The sequence below is a fragment of the Melopsittacus undulatus genome, chromosome 1 (genome assembly GCF_012275295.1).
Source record: "Melopsittacus undulatus isolate bMelUnd1 chromosome 1, bMelUnd1.mat.Z, whole genome shotgun sequence".
Taxonomy (NCBI): domain Eukaryota; kingdom Metazoa; phylum Chordata; class Aves; order Psittaciformes; family Psittaculidae; genus Melopsittacus; species Melopsittacus undulatus.
This window is the reverse complement of record NC_047527.1, coordinates 112,959,738-112,980,432: the sequence shown is the minus strand read 5'-3', so window position 1 is coordinate 112,980,432 and position 20,695 is coordinate 112,959,738. Positions and strand designations below refer to the sequence as shown.

The 20,695-nt window shown below is 39.3% G+C and overlaps 1 protein-coding gene across 5 annotated transcripts in view; it reads left to right on the top strand.

Moving 5' to 3' along the window:
- SVIL (supervillin) overlaps window positions 1-18,202 on the top strand; it is a 142,372-nt gene extending 124,170 nt beyond the window's left edge. For all 5 annotated transcript variants that reach the window (XM_034061395.1, XM_034061392.1, XM_034061388.1 and 2 more), the window contains 16 exons: window positions 848-1,003; window positions 1,770-1,906; window positions 2,419-2,566; window positions 2,693-2,838; window positions 3,709-3,884; window positions 3,983-4,127; window positions 4,458-4,734; window positions 6,604-6,755; window positions 7,951-8,056; window positions 9,143-9,350; window positions 10,018-10,151; window positions 10,827-10,982; window positions 11,386-11,529; window positions 15,722-15,843; window positions 16,644-16,799; window positions 16,924-18,202. In XM_034061395.1, coding sequence (XP_033917286.1) covers window positions 848-1,003; window positions 1,770-1,906; window positions 2,419-2,566; window positions 2,693-2,838; window positions 3,709-3,884; window positions 3,983-4,127; window positions 4,458-4,734; window positions 6,604-6,755; window positions 7,951-8,056; window positions 9,143-9,350; window positions 10,018-10,151; window positions 10,827-10,982; window positions 11,386-11,529; window positions 15,722-15,843; window positions 16,644-16,799; window positions 16,924-17,010 — 2,450 coding nt within the window. In that variant the 3' untranslated portion in view covers window positions 17,011-18,202. The remainder of the gene's footprint in view (window positions 1-847; window positions 1,004-1,769; window positions 1,907-2,418; window positions 2,567-2,692; window positions 2,839-3,708; window positions 3,885-3,982; window positions 4,128-4,457; window positions 4,735-6,603; window positions 6,756-7,950; window positions 8,057-9,142; window positions 9,351-10,017; window positions 10,152-10,826; window positions 10,983-11,385; window positions 11,530-15,721; window positions 15,844-16,643; window positions 16,800-16,923) is intronic.
- The last annotated feature ends 2,493 nt before the right edge of the window (window positions 18,203-20,695 follow it).

Here is a 20,695-nt window from a genome sequence, read left to right as displayed (position 1 = left end):
GGCCTCAATTTTGGGTCCTGGTTTTCTCTCAGAAACTGCAATTAGCCTTCTTGACTCCAGAAGATTAATTTCCATAAAAGATCAGTGATCTGTGGCAGGGCTTTGTGTTTTACTTGTGACATTACTTTGTCCTAAAAATAGACAGCAAAAGACATTATTGTAAAACCGATTCAAAGGTTTGTCAAGACACTTTTACATTTTCGGGTGCAAGTTTTACTTATTACACTTGAATAAAGAGACATCATCTTTAAACATTGTCTGTGTTGATGAAAACACTAATTATATGTGTAATACTTTTGTTCCCATTTGATGAGAAGCATTTCCCAGAGTTACAGATTCATAAAGTCTTTGACTAAGAAATAAGCAAAAGGAGCCAAGAATTTAGGCTTTAAGTTTACAGTAAAACATGACTAAGACTTTGAAATTCGAATGGCTATTGCATCACACTGGGAGAGACAAATTTGAAGGGAATTTTAGTTAATTAGCCTTGGCTACTGTGTTGTCTTTTATCATGAATCAATTATAAGGCATTGAAGATGTACACAGCCCTTCACAAAACATTGGATAAGATGCATTTCCTGGCAAAGTTGGTATTTCTGCCATATGACATAATTCTGACACAGAGTTTACTGTGGGATGATATCTAGAAACTTAGGTGCTGCTAAACCCTAAAAAAGCTTTTGGGCTAGCAGTTAATCTGAGTTCAACCTGGTTTTGCTGTTGCTATTGAGAAGGATTAAAACTGGAAATAATGGGGGGAAGTATATAATTTATTTTTTTAATGCAACAACCAATTTTTTAGTAATTTTGTTCTTTCCCCCCCCCCCGCCTTCTTTTTATGCACAAGTGTCTACAAACTCAAATTTCTCAGAGGTAGCACTTGCTGGCTTGGCAAGCAAAGAGAACTTCAGCAACATTAGCCTGCGGAGCGTTAATCTTACAGAGCAAAACTCTAACAACAGTGCTGTCCCATACAAGAAGCTAATGCTGCTGCAAATTAAAGGTATGATAGAACTGCTTTTACTCTCAATACATGCTAGGCTGATTGTAGGATATGGGAGTTGCTACTGCAGTTGGATGCTCAACTTCTTGTAGATCACTAGCTCAAGACTGATGTCTAAAACCTAACGGAATAAATGAGAACTGTGTGATAAATGCAAAACCTTACAGATAGGTCTGCATTGTGTTCACTGGTGTGTGTTTTCCAAGAAGAAAAATGAATATTTCAGGAATTCTGGCCACTCCTGTGGAAATCTTTGAACTTTCCCATTCTTCTAGTGCTCAGTAAAACATGGAAGTGCCATGACAGTGTCGTTGCTCCACTTCCCCTTACAGCACTTAGTAATGTATCTGATTCTGTGAAACAATAGCTACTTTTTTTAGCCAAGTAAAATTCTTACAACTTTTTACTGCCTGCAGAAACTGTGCCATAGCTTCACTTAAGCAAATGTAAAGGATTCTTGAACTTGGCTGCTGTCTGCCATTTACTTAATTCACTTCTTTCCAGAAGGACACAAAGTTGTTAAAGAAAGAGCAGGAAATAATAGAAGTATTAGTTGACAGGAGGCAATAATTTTTTGTTTCCTGTGAGTAAACTCTTTTTCCACAGCAGTAGGCTTTTTATTGTTCTTTAACAGTCATATATGGACAGTTTCCATATATTCTTGCTAAATGTGCTGGGATTGTTTGTATTTCAGTCAAAACAAATTAGATCTTGGCATTTGATATCACTAGCCAAAGGAATATAATTAGCTTTGTTTTCTCTTTAGGAAGAAGACATGTTCAAACAAGATTAGTTGAACCAAGGGCCTCATCACTGAACAGCGGAGACTGTTTCCTGTTGTTAACTCCACATTTGTGTTTCTTGTGGGTAGGAGAGTTTGCAAATGTCATAGAAAAAGCAAAGGTTAGTACTAGGTGTTTTTTCTATTACTTATTTTTAGAACTGTTGGTTATATGTCTCTAATGTAATTGAGCCTTGGTGCCAGTTGTCTGAAAAAGTGGCATGTAACTGATAGCCAGTGACAGGTAGATACTCAGGATTCCCGTAAATATGTTTTAGCCTATGCACTGAATGAAAGTTGACGTAGGAGTGTGTAGGTTATGAAGCATCAAGAGAAAAGAGGATATCCTCAGGAAACAGATTTGGACTCAAACAAAAATAGTCTGAATTGCAGGATGTCCTTTGTGTTCCCATGTTCATTAAGAGCAAGTCTTGTTTTAAGGCAAATGAAAGAATGCATGTATTTCTGTAACATTTTCTCTAGTGTCTGTTTATTTAGTGCAACAAATAATAACAATTTTCCCTACTATTTGCTGTGTTATTTCCTATCTACTTTTGCCTTCTCCCTGAACAAGACATGCACAAGTATTCAAAAGACTTAAGCAATCCTATTCAGATAACTGTTAATCTCTTAGGCTTCAGAACTTGCAACTTTAATTCAGACAAAGAGGGAACTTGGCTGTAGAGCTTCTTATATACAGACTATAGAAGAAGGAATAAATACCCATACCCATGCAGCCAAAGACTTCTGGAAACTCCTTGGTGGACAGACAAATTATCAGTGTAAGCATTCTTACAGTTACAGTATCTGAAGTTTTATCACAGTAAAATAGTTGAGTCTGTTCCCTTTACTAAAGGCAGTTGGATGTTAATGTGTTTTTTATTATTTCTGACAATCTTTCCCTTAAGCTGCTGGAAGTCCCGAAGAAGATGAGATGTATGAAGCTGCAATAATAGAAACAAATTGCATTTATCGCCTCGTAGAAGATAAACTTATTCCTGAGGATGACTACTGGGGAAAGGTGCCAAAATGTACCCTGCTACAACCAAAAGAGGTATTGTGCCACTTACAGCTCCTGTGGTAAGTGCAGGAACATACAGCTTATAGTGACTTTCATTAACTGCAAATGCTCATGGAGAGGCTCACTAAAAATTGAGTTCTCTGTGTTTCTGAAAAGCTTCTGAACACTTTGCTGTATAGAATGTGCTGCAGGTCTCAAGAAATTAGATCATGTTATCTTTAAAGTGAAATTTTATTTTAGAAAATGTAAATCTTTTCATCAACAGTGCCTCACTCCAAAGTCATGAAGTACAAAACAGGTAGCACTTTGGAAAAGCAAAACAAAATAAGCCCCTGCTTTTATTTCTGTTTTAAGCAGACTTTTCACTTTCAAACAACAATTTCACCCATATAACTAGGAATGAAAGCAGGTTTCCAAAATAAAGACAAAATGCATTTTCTTGAAAGTATTCAAGGAGCTGCCTGTTTGCTGAACCAGTTACCCAGTTTCTATGTTCTGTCAACCTTCTCTGGCTGCAGGAAGAAGCAAAGGTCTAAATGTCAGTGAAAGCTAATGTGATTGGTCAGCAATCAGTCATGCAACAGAATCAGGTTTTTAGTAATAAGAGATCTTAATCAGCTAGTAACTGAGCTACCACATGAAGATACACCTCATAGTGTTCTCTATATAGTTGCTTCCATTCCTCAACAATTAGATATCACAGTGCAGACCACTGACCTGGCCTTGCATTGCAGGTTGTTAGTGTCACTGTAGAGGCTCAGATATTTGGAGGAGTTTGTATTCAACATACTGCCAGCTTGCAGCACTAGGAGACTGGAGGATCAGGGTATCACCTAACCTAATGGTAGATTGTTTGTTTGATTTTTTTTTCTTTTTTTTTTTTTTTTTTTGTTTGGTTATTAGGTGTTGGTGTTTGATTTTGGCAGTGAAGTATATGTATGGCATGGAAAGGAAGTTACTTTAGCACAAAGAAAAGTGGCATTCCAGCTGGCAAAACACTTGTGGAATGGCACCTTTGACTACTCCAATTGTGATATAAATCCTCTGGACCCAGGGGAATGTAATCCCCTCATACCCAGGTATTGAAACTCAAGTTTAGTCTCATTGCAGAAGCTTTGTTTTCTTGCTCTTATTTCACAGTTTAATTTGATTCTGTTTCTTTTATTTGGTTACACAGAAAGGGACAAGGACGCCCAGACTGGGCTGTGTTTGGCAGACTCACAGAACATAACGAGACAATACTGTTCAAAGAAAAATTTCTTGATTGGACAGAGCTGAAGAAACTCAATGAGAAGAATTCTAGTGAATCCCTTCACCAGAAGGTGCATATAATAAGCATGATAGGTATTTCAAACTAGATGACCTAGCTGGGATGGAAGCCAGGGAAGCTTGTTTTCTGCCATCTAGAGCACTTTCTTTATCTTGTGAGCTTTGACCTTTGATGGTGAGAACATCATCACCTACAGTGAACCCACAGAGTTGCTTATATTAGTGCCAAGCAGCTGGGTGAATACTGCCAAGGTGGCTTTGACAAGGCATCGAGTGATGACAAGATGTTAAAGTACTGAAATATGCAGGAGTCAAACTGGCTGGAACTGTGGGGTAAGAAGAAAAAAGCTGTGCTCAAAGAAATCTCTTGTGTTTTTTGACAGGAAGAATCCAGATCTGACTCTAAACCGTATGATGTCATGCTAATGGTGGCTGTACCTCAAACAACTGTAGGCACAGTCTTGGATGGAATGAATATTGGCCGGGGCTATGGACTTGTGGAAGGAGAAGATGGGAGGCAGTTTGAAATTATCACTGCATCTGTGGATGTCTGGCACATTCTGGAATTCGATTATAGTAGACTACCTAAGCAAAGCATAGGGCAGTTCCACGAGGGAGACACATACGTGGTGAAGTGGAAGTACATGGTGAGCACTACAGGTTAGTGAACAATTCCATTTCATCCTGCTGAAACATGGTGAAGTGCAGCTAAAACTGCTGCTGTTAGTGGTGAGATCCAAATCTAGACTTCCTCAGATGTAAAACTGTTTTAAAGGTTGGGAATGCTAATTTAGACTTCCTAGGCCATTAAGAAGTACAGCTTCTTATTTTATATTGTTTAAAAGAAAGCATTAAAAAAAAAGAAGAAAAAGAAAGAAGCTGTAGTTATTTTTCATACATAAAATTGTAATACTGTCCATCTCTGCTTTTTAACTAACAGTGGTGGTGTACGTGGTCACAGGACACCTCATTAAGCCAGAATTGTGCCCATAGCTTAACACCAAAATAACTAGGCAGCTGGACTAATGACAGTGTCTGAATGTCTTGCAAGAGAGGTAGGCTTAGCAACAAGGAAAGCCTTTGCTGGGTAATGGAGAACAGTAACAATGACAGGAAGAGCCCTTGCCAACTCATTGCCTGTGCTGTCCTTTTTGCTGTTTCTGGAAGCCCTTTGCTATGAGATTCAGTCTCAGATGGAAAACTTTAGCAGTGTTCTGACAAAGGGCCTGAAAACAGCAGGTAAATGTATTGTAACTCTCCCTTCTGGCACTAAACGAGGAATAGGTGGCTTTTATGATAAGTAGTCTAAAAAGAATTGTTCCAAATAGGAAAATATTAAAATTGGTTGAAAGCAGTATAACAGCTATACAGATTCAGGCTTTTAGCCAAAACATGTAGGAAGGTCTTATTCAAGATTGTTGAGTTCATATACTCACCAATCCAAGAAAAATACAAAAGCTTGTAAATCCTGGGAGAAGTGGGTAAAACTAATACTGAACTGTAAACAGACTCCTAATCTAAATGGGTGAAAATATATTCCATCACTCCAAAGCAGAATAAATTTCTATGTAGGAGGCAGTACTTTTATGAGCTGAATGTACAGATAAGAGTGAAAACTATAAATTTTAGAAACGACTGGTGGCTTGGGTATTCTTAACTTGAAAACCAAAGTACTTCTCCAAAGTATTTCAGTTGGATGCTGCTCAGCACTGCTGAAGTCAAGGCACAAATTTTTATATTTATTTTTTAAATCTGTTTTAAAGCTGTTAGGTTTTTTTTTTAACCTTTGATTTCATTATATCTGTTTATTCAGTATTCACTAGAAAGAGCATAATATTCCGTAACAGGTTGTATTTTTGAACTTCATTTGCAGAAACATTATTTGCTTATCATAACAACTGACGATCCTTTAAAACAAAAAAAACTGTTCACTGCCAACGTGAAAGACTGAGTTAATTCTAAAAAATAAATAAATAAAGCTTACCCAACTTTTTTATGACTGCAAAATACTGCTTTGGTGTTCTTTTGTTCTGTAGCTTTCCTTTCTAATATTACTTTACCAAGAAAGGTTTTTCTTTTAGGCCTGTATGTTTCTCAACTGTTGCTGTTTCCAGTATCACTCATCAGCAGCTACTCTCCTGCTGCCAAAGAACAGAGTGTAATGTGGAAAATGAGCCATAATGCAGTCTTCTGGTAACATGACTGGACATACCATTTCACATGCAAATTGGCTCAAGTGATGACAGTTATTTTTCTCCAGATAGTACCAGTTCTTTCTACATCTCTTTCTCTGGCCAACACAGGCTTCTCTGACTGTGGGCTTGCATCCACCTGATGAGACAAGGCCGACTTTGCATGGGGATGTACTGGCTTGGAGACCTAATGCTCTTCCAATTGGACATTTTATCTTTCTTGTTCTGGACAGGATAGTCCAGAATTTGATCTGATCTGCTTAGATCAGATTAAACCATGTGTTTTCCAAACCTATAGCCAGAGTACTTTATTCAGCATGTGCTTTCTGTTTTGCAGTTGGAAGCAGGCAAAAAGGAGATCAACAAGTAAGGGCTGTTGGAAAAGAGAAATGCGTGTATTTCTTTTGGCAAGGAAGGCACTCCACAGTGAGTGAGAAAGGGACATCAGCATTGATGACAGTGGAACTTGATGAAGAGAGAGGAGCACAGGTGAGCTTTCTGCAGACTTAGGTGGCAGATCTGGTAAGACTTAACTGCCTAAGTAAATCACTACTGGTAAATGCAGATTATCATTTTTTTTAATCTCCTCTCTTTGTGTAAAGCTGTTCTTTTCAGTACAAATAGCCAAACCTCAAAATTACTTTGGGCTTTATTCCAGCTTCCAGAGACATGTAAGCTCCTTTACGGATTGTCATTCCCAAATCCCACTTCTAAAGATTATATTTCTGAGAATGGCTGAAGGAGAATATCTGCTCTCCCTCCAGGAGTAGGTGAAGCACAGTTACACAAACCTGTGCCTTCACTTCAAGTACATGTTCAGATAACAAGACTGTTTTCCTAGTGCTAAGAACAGGAGAGGCACTTTCAGCCAGGCCAAGGCATGAAAATACATTTGAAATTTTCAATTTATTTACTCTGTATTTATATTATTAGGTTATCTTGGTTTCCAGAGGTTCTAGCAGATGCAGCTACTTTGAAGTTCAAGCAGCTTGCCAATTTGCTTTGTCTTTAGGTGGACTTGGGCTTTGTTGTGGCTTGACTGTTAGCAGCTTACAAGTTTAAAGTGAGTTTCTGTACTTTGATAATGCTGTAATTAGGGGGTTTTAACAGCAATGTAGACATAACCAGTAAGAGAGGAGTTCATAGAAGTGCTACATAAATGCATTTGATCCATAGTGTGAGATTCTGTGCAATATAGCTGATATAGCAATTGGCTATATCAGTTTCATAATCAAAATGCAATGTTTAATGAGCAGAGAACATGCATGTTCTCATAAAGAACTGTTTTACATCAAATTGAGAACAAATTTCAGTTCCTACATTGTCTCCATAATAGTTTCAAAGAACATCAGACTAGATGGCCAAATTCTGTAAAAATTCAAATTATGATTAGTTTAAACTAATTTAAATCAATGTTTATGTGGTATTCCTTATCCTCCGAAACTCTTGATTGTAGAATTCCAGCTAGAGGTTTCTTTCAGTATGCAGCTCACATATGAAACCCATTGCATGCTGATCATATATGGTAAATTAAACAATAGCTAGCAGTTGTGAAGTAGAAGGAAAGCCATCCTTGTGGGTGGCCATAACCGTATAATTTTTAGTAGTCCCTAGAGATTCATTTTCCTGAGTCTGTATACTTGCTTCATTTTTTTTAATGAAGAATGGTGCTTTCAATTTCCAGGTACAAGTGCTTCAAGGGAAAGAACCGCCATGCTTCCTGCAGTGCTTCCAAGGAGGGATGATTGTGCATGCTGGAAGAAGGGAAGAGGAAGAAGAAAATGCACAAAGTAAATTACTGTTAGTTAAGAGCTTCTGCCCCAAAATCCTTTTTTACTATTGTGAAGGGCTTTGAATTCAGTCTCAACTACCATACTCTGTAGAAATGAATGCCATGAAACCCATGAGACAGCCTTGCAATGTTTTGTTTCAAGGTAGTTTGTTTCTTCTTTGAACATAGAATAGATTTTATCACTCTAGAGAAAGCTGACTTTATCGTATAGAAACACATATAAATTGTTCTAGTTATATTTTAATTAAGCAAAGTGCCTGTTTGCTTTAAAATGTGTTCTTTTCTACATACTCTGGAAAAAAGAGTGTTTTCATGAGCAGTTCTCCTCCTCCAAGGAGAACTTTAAGCTTACGTTACTCATTCATTACTTTTTGTAATATGTATTTATTGAATGCTGCAGTTGAGATAGAATTTCAGTACAAGAGTAGCTTGGAGATCATGGAATCAGAGAATGGTTTGGGTTGGAATGGGTCTTAAGGATCATCTAGTTCCAGTCCCTGTGTCATGGGCAGGGACACTTTCCAGGTTGCTTAAAGCCCCATCCAACCTGGACTTGAGTACTTCCAAGGCAGCCACAAACTCTCTGGGCAGCCTGTGCCAGTGCCTCCACCACCCTCATAGTGAAGAATTTCTTCTTAATATCTAATCTAAATCTCCCCTTTTTCAGCTTAAAGCCATTCTCCCTTGTCCTATCACTACATGCCTTTGTAAAAGTCGATGTACCAGATCTCATCTGAGTGTAGCCTCCTGTGCCTAAGGTGCACAGGGAAGAAGGAGCCAAATAGGAGAACTACCATATTTGTTTCCTTTTTTTTCCCTGAATGAAGCAGAGCAGGCTTTTCTTCTATGCTAAACTCTTGATACTTGTACTCTAGTAGCAAGGTTTCAGAAGGCATCTTTTCTGCAACAGGATTTCTTAAGTAGTATTAGACAAACCTGATGCTTAGCTAGTTGATTCCGTGGTAATACAGGCATGCAATATGTGAAATTCATCAGTATGAGAATAGCTGTTCCAGAGCAGAGGTCTTGATTTTCAATCCCATGTGACTATGTAATACTGCTGCACTGTTCCTGTCTGCTCCAGGTGACTGGAGGCTATATTGCGTGCGAGGAGAAGTTCCCAATGAAGGAAACTTACTTGAAGTAGCATGTCACTGCAGCAGCCTGCGTTCCCGGACATCCATGATTGTCCTCAATATAAATAAAGCTCTTATCTACCTGTGGCATGGCTGCAAAGCACAATCTCACACCAAGGATGTAGGAAGAACAGCAGCCAATAAGATAAAAGAACAGTGAGTTTCTGACCTATATTTTGGAGATGTTTATACAGGCTACCAATTGACTTAAAATAGTCTGTCTCAAAGAAAAGTTGAATTAAATAAAGCTGTCCTCTGAGTACATCTGCAACATGTGCATGCTTGGTAAGGAGGAGGAATGATGATGGGTAGTTGACTCGGTGTAGTGGGGAAAACATGTTCTGTAATCATTTTCACCTAAGGTCAAATGCACCTATTCTTCCTACAGCTCTAGTTACAGTTGCAAAAAAAAATTGTAATCTCTTTCCATTGGAAGGGACGTTCTCGATATCTGAATAGCAAACTAACTCCTAGTTGGTAGGAAGATTAGAATCAAGCCTTGGGTATAAGGAAGAGGAAATTAATTCAGGAACACATGTGAGGAGGACAGCAGTAGTTACAAAAACAGGCAGTAAGAATCCCTCCTGACAGCTCACGTGAGCATCTTCTCCACTGGGAATGTGATCAGAAATGGTACAGAAATAGTTGCTGAAATTCCATATCTCGTGTATTGATAATTTTGTCATAATTTTCAAAAGGCCTATGTTGAAACAAAGTGTGCAACAAGCATGTAGAGTGCTTTTGGGTTCTAATAATGTGAGTGGCTAGCAGGTTTGTGGTTGGGGCAAGAAAGGTGGGTTCATTCTCTCTCTGTGTTTTGTAGGTGTCCGCTGGAGGCAGGGCTGCACAGCAGCAGCAAGGTGACGATTCATGAATGTGATGAAGGGTCAGAGCCCTTGGGATTCTGGGATGCATTAGGAAGGAGAGATCGAAAGGCCTATGATTGCATGTTGCAAGGTAGATCTGCATTCCTGGATTTGGCACTCACATTTTCTTTTACTGGTCTGCGATACTGTGAGATTGTAAAGATTGTATGTGAGATTAAATGTAAAGCTTTTGAAGAACATCTTGGTAGTTGAGATGATCCCTTCAGGGAGATGCTTCCAAAACTCTACTGACCTAAGTAATACTGTTGTGAAGTGCTGGAAAACCAAGTGTTTAATCTTATTCCCTTATCCCCTTTGTATTCATGCTGCACAGATCAACAGTTAACACCAACGCATTTTACTCCTCTTCTGAAGGGATCTAGGAGGCAGTTCTGCACACAGTTCTTGTCCAGTCTTTGCTTTGAAACTGCCAGCAAAGGTAGCAGGAGAATTGATTTACTAAGTGGAAAATGTGTCATCTGAAAACTAAACTCTGAGATGGGCTTGCTTCACTCTAAGCTGCAAAAAAGCCAGTTATGAAACGGCTGGTAGTAACTAGCCAGGATCAGGTTCAATCTGATGGCAGCCAGCCTTTTAGCTCAAGTTCTTCATAGCTGTTGCTAGTCCTCCAGCACATCTGGTCATCTTTCTTGAGTTTTCAAAAACTGGAAAAATTGCAATCATTCTAAAGCCAACTTTAAAAAAATGTTATTTACATTCATCTCTGGCATTTTCTATTGAAAGTCTTAATATTTTTACTTTAAAGATCCCGGAAAGTTTAATTTCACCCCCCGCCTGTTCAGCCTCAGTAGCTCATCTGGAGAATTTTCAGCCACTGAGTATGTTTACCCTTCAAGAGACCCTGCTGTCATCAATTCCATGCCGTTCTTGCAGGAGGATCTTTACACTGCTCCACAGCCAGGTATGTGCTTTAAAATATTTAAGTAACGGGCAAGCAGATAAGTGTTTCCTGCATTGGGCAGTGAGTCAGTAACTGTAATCACTGATAATATGATTTGTCTCAGGAAGATGTGTGCATGTGATACTTACACAGCAGTTAGTAATAGCAGTAATTTTTCCATTATAAAGATGCTGAGAACTAATCAAATGTACATGTGTCCAAAAAGTTTGCAATAAAAATACATTGTTTATATCAGAGAATCTGAGTTCAGCTAAGGTTCAGCTGGATAAATAACAAAAGGGATTGGTAAGCTTTGAAGTGATCCTGTCCTGATCCTGGCAAGCATGCAAGACTGGAGTTGTGTAGGGGATTCTAAGAACTAGTAAGTGGCTGATGATGAACTTATTATTTTTTGGCTGTACAGCACTGTTCCTTGTTGACAATCACCATGAAGTGTACCTGTGGCAAGGCTGGTGGCCTGTGGAAAACAAAATTGCTGGATCAGCTCGCATTAGGTGGGCTACAGACAGGAAATGCGCCATGGAGACAGTGCTCCGATACTGCAAAGGTAAAAGATTGCTGTGCCTGGCTGCCTGAGTGTGTCCTACTTTTCCAAGCATTACTGTTCTCAGCTGAAAGGTACTCAGGTGCTCCCCCAACGTTATTGATAAACATCAGTGTATTTGAGGATACATTCTCCACTCCTTCTTAGCAAACAGTTTGTCTAGTAATGGCATTGTTCCCAAATTGCCAAGATACTCTGCTGACTCAGTTCTCAGAGGAAAGGCTTTATTTCTTTTCTGTCCCCACTGTAAGAGACTACTTCAGACATCAGATCCCTAAAAGTGAATTCTGAGAACACAGCTTCTTCAACCTGAATGCTGTCTAGCTTCTCTTAGAATTCATATCCTTCTGTGTATCAAAGGACTGCATGAAGATACTGCTGATGTAACTGGGTTTTGATTTAGTGAGGGAAGTGGAAAGACTTTGAAGATCAAGAACAAGTCTTACATGGAAACAGATGGCCGTCGGAAATGCTGGAGGACAGAGCTAAGTCTCTGTGCTCATTTCTACAAGACAGAGTTATTGCCACGCAGATTCAGGCTTTAGTTGATCATCATGTTGAGAGTACACAGACGAGATTATTTCCTGCACTAGCAGAGTTTCTTTGAGACACTGTAATGCTTTCCTCTATTTCATCTAGGGTTATGTGAGGCTAGAAGAGAACTTGCATCTTCTGACAGAGAACGAATAAAGGAAGGTGTAGAGGTTACCATCCAGGAGAGAAGGCATAAGGAAAGCCAATATTCTGTTAATTCAGAGCAGTTTCCCACTGTGAATAAGTCACATGGGCTTAATTGGTGCAAACTATGTCCTCTTGCAAGAAAATCCTGATCACTTACAGACCTTGAGACCTCATGATGCCACGGATTTCTTCCACAGCAAATAAACTTTATAACTTGTGACACAGCTGGTGGTAACTGTCATCTTCTTCCATAGACATTTGTATATTTGAAGAGGTAAAGCAATATCTGTACTGGATTCCACCACTACAAGGATAAGCCAGTGTCTCTTTCACAATCTGGAGGTGGAATAGGAGCAGGAGCAAATGTTATGTTTCTACCCAGTTGTCTTGTGTCACTGAGAGGAGGTAGTAACACTTGACAAGAGACAGCTGAAAACTAGGACTGGAGTTAGTGAAACGTGATCTTTATTGGACTGTATTATTGCTCTACGTGGTTCATCCTCTGGTGTCCCTGGCACTGCCCTACCAAACGGCAGCATTTGTTTAGGAACAGGGTGCTAAACACAAGGCAGTAATTGAAAGAGTCTTTGGCAGTTACTGCTGAGTTCCTTAAAGCAGAGGCTAGTTACTTGTTCTCCACCACCCCCAGTTTTCACAAGTCAGAAGGAGTGAGAAGATGCATTTCTTTGAAATCATTTCATACAATGTTCTTCACAGCAGAAGTGAATGTCAGCACAGCATCCATGCAGTGAAGTACCCAGAGATGCTCAGCAGGCTAGTGGGAGAGATGGAACTAAGATCCTGTTCTCTCCAGTGTTCCTGATACAGTGCTATAATCTGGTAATGAAAATCATGTTTTCTGGCCCCAGCAGAGATGGAATAAGATACACATGCTGAGATTTGGACACTTTTCCAGATTTCTGGAACTTCATTGAGTTCAATGATGGGAAAAAGGATTAATACCTTCTGCACTGGATTGAAGTTGCTGCATCTGAGTTTGATGCACAGTGGAAAGCACTTCAGTGACTCCTTAGGGGTCCAAAGTTTAGCATATGTTCATAGGGCAAACCTTTTTGTTGGATACTTACTCTTCTACTTCTGGCCATGACTTTGCAGCAGTTGTGGCATTTTTCCTTTTTGTGATGGGGTAGTTCTCAAGAGCTTTGGGCTGTGTGGTTGCATAGATACAGAGCAGATTTCCTACTGTTAAAGACTGATTCTACGTGTACTATTTCTATGCTAAAACAGACTTTAGCGGTTTTTTACTGTTCCAACCATGCTGTCCTGGTGGTCTGTCATTTTCACGATCTGGAATTCTGTCAACCACTGCAAAAATTTCATTGCATCAACCTGTCAGGGCTGACTAGCTCTTATTTGCAGCTACTTATCAAGGTGGAGAAATTGAATTTCAGGAGATACCAATGCTGCTGAAATTGCTTTGACTACCAGAATATAGTTAAGTGATCAGAAGCATTAAAACGCTTTTTTATTTTTCTCTCTCCATTTCTTTCCTCATCTCTCTCCACCCCCCAGCTTTGTGGGCCTATTTGTTGGTTTTCGTTTTCTTTTCCTGGCTTGCAGTGTTTAACTGTATGATGGTATGAAAGAGACTGATTGGCAGCTCTAGATATCCTATGAATATACCTATCAGTTCTCCTTGAGCATAAATCTTATATAACTTGTCAAAATATCTTGAAAGTGTTTCTGTGGTTTTATCTGCTAAATCAGCAGTCTGGACGGCTGAGCTGAAGACTGCTAAGGGAGGGAAGAATCTGGTTTGCCCTTCAGTAATTCTTAGTGAGGAGATCAGCTTGTGCTGAGGGCAGAGTTCATGCAATAAAAGTGTTTCTCCATTTTACATACAAATTCATCTTGCCTGTACCGGAACATTAGGAAATGCCACTCTCCTTTTATTTCTTGGCTGAATTACTGAGAGTGGAGCAGTGCAAATTAGCAGATTCACACATTTTTTAAAATGTAAAGTTATAAACTGGTTCTTGAATTATTCCTAGTAGAATGAAGAAACAAACCACAGTGAAAATATGTGGGAGAGAAGGCTTAAAATCAAATATTCAAATTATAAATCTCCTGCCTAAGTTGTACAGTTAACACACTCACATTTCAATACATTTGTTAGGCTACTCCACAGAGCTTTCAACTCTAGTATTCATTTTCTTGTGAACATATTCTCTCTTTACCAGTTTGCTCTCAACTTCTGATATAAATCCAAACTGGTAATGTTCAGGTTTAGCATACCTAGTGGAACAGTGATGTCCAGCCAGGCTCTCTATTTGCATTCAGCACAGGTTATTACATGAGTATTCTGGGGTGCTCCTCAGCAACAGGGAGGAGGGGCTTGTATTCTTTTTGACCCTTCCACCTGACAGCCCACATGCATCAAGTGCAGGTAGAGAATACGTGAAAAACAGGGTCTTCTATAATGCAATTACACACTTCAGAGAAAATCTTAGTGCATGAAAGATGCTCTGAGATTGAATGTAGGGAATAACAGAATTCTGCAAGAATTAGTTTTTAGGGCAGCTACAGCCCTTAGAAGTGAGGTGCTATCATGTTTCTCTGTTAGTTTCACCTGGACTTAATAACCTCTTCAGCTTTTCCACTGACTTTCTGGAAGAACGATTTGATTAGACTAGTTGTTTGAATCTAAGTAAGATGAAGGTACAATACCTTTTTGAATGATAGCTCCTCCCAGTCCCTGATGCCTGTCTACCTCTTTCCAATAATATCTGGAGTTTATCAGTGCTTTTGAATCCTTGGGGAATGAAATCATTCAACCAGTAGCGCATTTTTTCTACCAGTACTTGGCATAATGACTGTAACTACTTAATCTGATACAGCATCATTCTGAGGCAGGTCTATGTCCATATCCTGTGTAGTGTGCACACATACATGTTTTAAAGAAGCAGGACTTTGAAAATCATCAGTAATTGCCATCCAGCTAGTGCAATATCTCTGTTAACTCTCAGATCTCATTGCTTCGAATTTGTACTACCAAAATTATTGTGTTACACCTCAGTTATCCCAATTTAAGAACAGTTTAAACATTCTCACTTAACCCTCCAAGCTTAAGCTATATTTGCTGTTGGCAGGACACTTCTGCTGAGCTTACCAGAAGGTTTTATTTACCTGAATTTGGCTAATTTCAGACCATTACACTCTGTTTATTCTAATTCTATTTCTGTAAGATAATAAATAACATTGGATTAGAAAGTAACTTGGGGGGGGGGGTTGGATTTTCAGCATACATGGTTTGATCTTGTCAAATCAGATACAATAAAAGGCAGATTTAAGAATACCAAAAAACATGTTAAAGGTGTCATACTTCATTTAAAAAAAGCATAATGGTGAAATTTATTCTTCCTGCCTTAGTTTAATTCTGCTTTTCAGAAAAGAATCAATTAAACATGCTTACAAGTTAGCTTTGGATAGTGGGTGACATTGCAAAATATGGTACCATTTGTAATTTCTCTTTTTTTATTTTGACTGTTTTTAGGGAAAAATGTAAAGAAGCCCCCCAAATCCTACCTAATTCATGCTGGCCTAGAGCCTCTGACCTTCACTAATATGTTTCCAAGTTGGGAACACAGGGAGGACATCGCAGAGATCACAGAAATGGTAAATCTTTTCATTGCACAGACTGTTTCCTACTGCTAGTAACTGTGTCCTGTGTTGTCAGTAGCATTGGTTGGTTGTGCTGTCAAGCCCCAAAATCCACTTAAAAAGTACAGCTCAGGAGTGTGCACAGGAAAAAAATAACGATGTAGCTAAATATTGACTGGGAGTGTGGATATCACAGGCATTCCTGGTTGTTTTTTCATGTAACTTCTCATTCTTTTTTTGTTAGAAATGGGAAGACAATGTTATCTGAATCATCTCTTAGAAAAAGATGTGCTAGAATTTAGCAGAACAACTGTTTCAATCATGTGAAGCACACAGCAACCTGCAGTTCTGGTCTGCCCTTCAGGCTCAAAGTGCAGGAGAGCAAAATGCCTCACAAAGGATCAACTGGCTGCAAGAGCTCCAGCATTGACTGCCCCACCTGGGAAGCAGAATCACAGCTGAATTACATGAGACTGTTTAAAAGCCTTCAGTCAAGGGGCATCTCAAGGCAAATGACATTTCCTGTTTTGTAAGTCTTCTGCAGCCATCTGTAGTGGAAAATGCTGGCTTCATGACTAAACACAGAATTCAACCTTAAACCAAGATTCTAGGAGTACAGGGTGTTCTGCTAATCACAGGCCTTCTTTTAGCTGTGAAATTGTTGTAGGAAAGGGCTGTGTGCAGAACCGGAAGTATAGCTTTGTACTCCTTGGGCCAGGCAGTGCAGGTTGATCCCATGCCATCTGCAGACTGCAATGGGAGCAGATGGTTTCAGCATTGTGATCCTGTTCTCCATTTTCCTTTTCTCCCTATAGGATGCAGACGTTTCTAATCAGATAATCCTTGTGGAGGATGTGCTGGCCAAGCTGTGTAAAACAGTTTATCCATTAGCAGATCTCTTAGCTAGGCCTCTACCTGAGGGAGTTGACCCACTGAAACTTGAAATTTATCTTTCAGATCAGGACTTTGAGGTAAGGAGAGAATAAGTGCACTGTTACTCTGTGCCTGTGTATCTAACCATGCTATGATGTTATTTAGGAGTTTTGCTACTTATGAGTGTTTTTACTAATGGATGTCCTCTCGTTTTAAATGTAGGTTGCATTAGAGATGACAAGAGAAGAGTACAATGCACTGCCGTCTTGGAAGCAAGTTAATCTGAAGAAGGCAAAAGGACTTTTCTAAGTTGTGTTTATTGGAGTGAATACTAAAGGGATGTCTGTTTTCACTTTCTATGCCCTTTAGAATTGTACCCCACATTTACAGAATAAATAGAAATAACCTGAAGTTATTAGTGACTACCTATCTGGAGGTGTGTAATATTATAAAAGGCCAAGAGAACTCTTTGGAAATGGAATTCAATTTTGACTCTTAAAGGTAATGTGGTTAAACTCTACTCTCCTATGCACTTAAACAGTAGTTTCTTCAGCTACTGCTGCAGGTGTCCTTTGGCTATATACAATACTTGCCATTTTTGTTTTTGAAGAAGTTCTCTTTGTAAAGTGTTATTTTGTTAGTTTGTGGATTACAAAGAATTTATATTTATATAAACACATAGAACAAGTATGTATTTAACAATGCAATATATATTCACTTCCAAGACTTTCATGTCAAAACTACAGAAGAGTAGCTGGATGGCAGTTGCTTGTACTAAATTAGCTATACCACCAATATGTATCTCCTACGCGTTCTGAAAAATTCCTCTTTGCAATAGCTAATGAATTGTCCTCAGTGCTGCTTCAGGTGCTAAACAGAACAAAGCGTTTGTATTTATAGCATGGATTTCTTGAGAAACTATGTGAATCAACCTTTATACTTTATTATCCAAAAATGTATAGTGCCTTGTTTTTTGTGTACAGTTTATATACCAAAAAAAAAGATTGGTCTGCATTTTGAAGATGGCTTAGAATGGTCTCCTACATTACTTTTATAATAGTAGCAATAAAAACATCTCAGTTTCTAATCCGTGTTGTAAACATTAAACATGTCTTTTGTGATATAAGAACCGAAAGTAAAAGCTTCTGAATAAACTCTTAGCAATGCTCTGACTTGTCACTATTTTGTACTGTAACCTGTGCTGGTCGTTGGAACCTTCCATAAGGTGGTATTTTATCAAAATATTTTAATCTTTGCTATCTGCAGGTGTTGTACAGAGTCATAATTTGAGAAGCAGATAATGTAGAAAGTAATCAATGTATGAGATAAAATCACGTCATGCAACACTTTAATGCTGAATGTTGGAACAGTCACACAACTCCTGCATCCTTTGGGTTTCCCTGTTTTATATATGAAACCAAAATTATTGTGCTGGTTTTCAAACTCTGAAAAAATCTTTTCAACCTTTGTGCAATTGGGAGTAAACTTGAACTGAAAATGAGTATGGCATCGTGTCCATTCTTTCAGTTAAGCACCAGACTCAAAATTGTTTTCATTCAGCTAATTAGAACATTGGATTGAGTAAAAATTTGCTATTGTTTGAAATGGTTTCATGCATTTGGCATTTCTGTTAACTACTTGTGTGGTTCCCCTCTGGCAACCAATGGATTTCACATTTTAATTCCTGCCAGTATAAGCTTAATGCTGCCCTGCAGCTGTTCAGAGCTCCTCCTGCCTCCATAAAAAGTTCTTGCTCTAGTCATTCTTCCAGGCCCAGGGCAATGTGTTAAGGTCTGTGAATGTGTGGGGTGCAGATTTCACCAAGATCTGCAGTAAATATTGCTCCATAGTTAAAATTAATCTTGTTTGGACAATGGGTTGATAAGTTATAAGCTAACATTCAAGTAAATAAATGCAAAGCCTAGAAATACTTAAGTGCTATTCACCTGACCATAGATACTACAGGTCATTTTTCAGCACTGGTGTATTTACTTTATAATGGTTTCTATCAAGAACTGAAATGAAATAACCCAAGAAAAGGGTAGCAAGAGTATTCAGAGCCAAGATGCTTCATATATAGCCTCCAGCAATAAAAGGTGTTTAGATGTCTCATAGTTCATCAGAGGTCCTCAGCTACGTCTTCTGCATTGGATACATCATTGCTTGTAAAATGAAGGGCTTTATAACAACAAGTTTCTATTTCAAGCACTGAGAGGTTTCCAAAGTCACTGCTGTATTCGTCTAAGTATTTTTGCACCCACGTATTTTCCTCTTCCCCCTCTCTGGTGATAAATCAAGCAGGAATTAAGTTTTGTTTATTCATGTTCAGTCTGCACCATGCAGGTAGCGGGTTCCTCTGTTTTGATTTCTCTCTCCAACAAAGAGCTGATTTGCATAACATGATTGACCTTGGTTTTTCCTCTGTCATTTGCTTTTGATGTTGAAAACACCATCAGTCCTCTAAGTGCTGCTGAAGGGCAACATCCACCCACCCTTAAAGCCTTTAGAATCTCAACTAAACGGCACGCCAGTACAGGGACCTGCAGGCAGTGAAACATCGTTTAGAGCTGTCAGCTCTCAGAGTTCCTGTAATTGTTACACAATTTGGTATCTCATGTCCCAGTTCCAGGAACCAGGACACAGAACCCAACTTCCTTCTTCAGTACTTCACTGAAACAACAGTGCCTAGGGAAGCTTCAGGGTTTTGCAGAAAATAGAGTATTTTATTGTCCTTAATATACTTGTTATTTACCAAAATGCTTCCCTGAAATGTGAAGCTGACAACAGAAAGCAAGTGAGTGTAAAGCCCCAGTCAGAGCTGTGGGTTATGCTTTAATTTTGTGCTACCTTTCCTCTGTGCTGTGGGGATGCCAGTTATGGTTGGAAATTGGAAAGAGCCATTAAAACCTTGAACTGTTTCTGCAGCCCTATATGGAAAATACAGCCGAAACAGGTTTTGTCTGGGTAGGGGGCTCTTTGTTTGCATGGGTTATCTAGTGCTGTTCCCTTGTTTCAAATAGACCCCCAAGAACACAATGTGTGGGGTGAATTCAGAGGCAAAGTATGTGATACAGGTACCCTGTATTTGAAAAAAGCAGTACCTTGAACACAACATTCTGCATTTTCTGTCAGTCTCACAGCTGCCTGGCCCTGAGCCACAATTCTTATCTCCTATGGTTTTAAACCATTCAATACTAACTCTTAAAAATACTGCTCTTTGATTACACAAGCATTCCTGCACATGTAAGGGTTTGTTAGCAGTGAAATGGGCTGGAAAGGTGGATACATTACTGTGCCAAAACAGCAAATAAAACATTATGTCTGAAAAATCTGCAGCCTGTATGCTTCACCCAGAAGAGGAGAGAAAATGGAAGGAAGGTAAGTAGGTAGGGGGAGAAAAAACGATACTAATAGTTTGGGAGAGCTGGTTTTTGTCCACCAATGTCCCACCAGTCTTCCAAACAGGTTTTTAGCTGAGCAAGAGTTGTTGACCCACACACACACAACTGGTGAAAGCTGATTCTGAGCTTCTCTGTAAGCCTGAGGTGCTTTTTGTGATGGGGGCAAGCAGCAGGCTGCCACAGTGCAGCCCAGGTTCTGCAGAGCCCACAGGATTAAAGGTGTTGTCTAGCCCTTTTGGGCACAGGCACGGATGGTGCTCAGCCAGTCACATGGGGACACATGGGCCAGCATGGGTAGAGGAACACCTTTAACCTTCCTCCTGAGTCTGAATGTGAGAACCAGTCTTTGAAGGGGATGAAGGAGGTTGGGGTGCAGTGCTTGAAACACCAGGTTGGTTCTTCCTCCTCTGGTCTTGTATTTATGTGCCTTGTAAGGTTAATGCTAATTCTGTGTTGTTTTTCTGTGATTTGAACTGTGCAGGAAGGTGACCCCCTGGAAGAACAGCTAAATGTGAGTAACTCCTCTTCCTGCTGCTATCCTGGTGAGTTAGCAGCTAAAACTGCACAAAGACCAGTCTGGAAAGTCAGTAGAG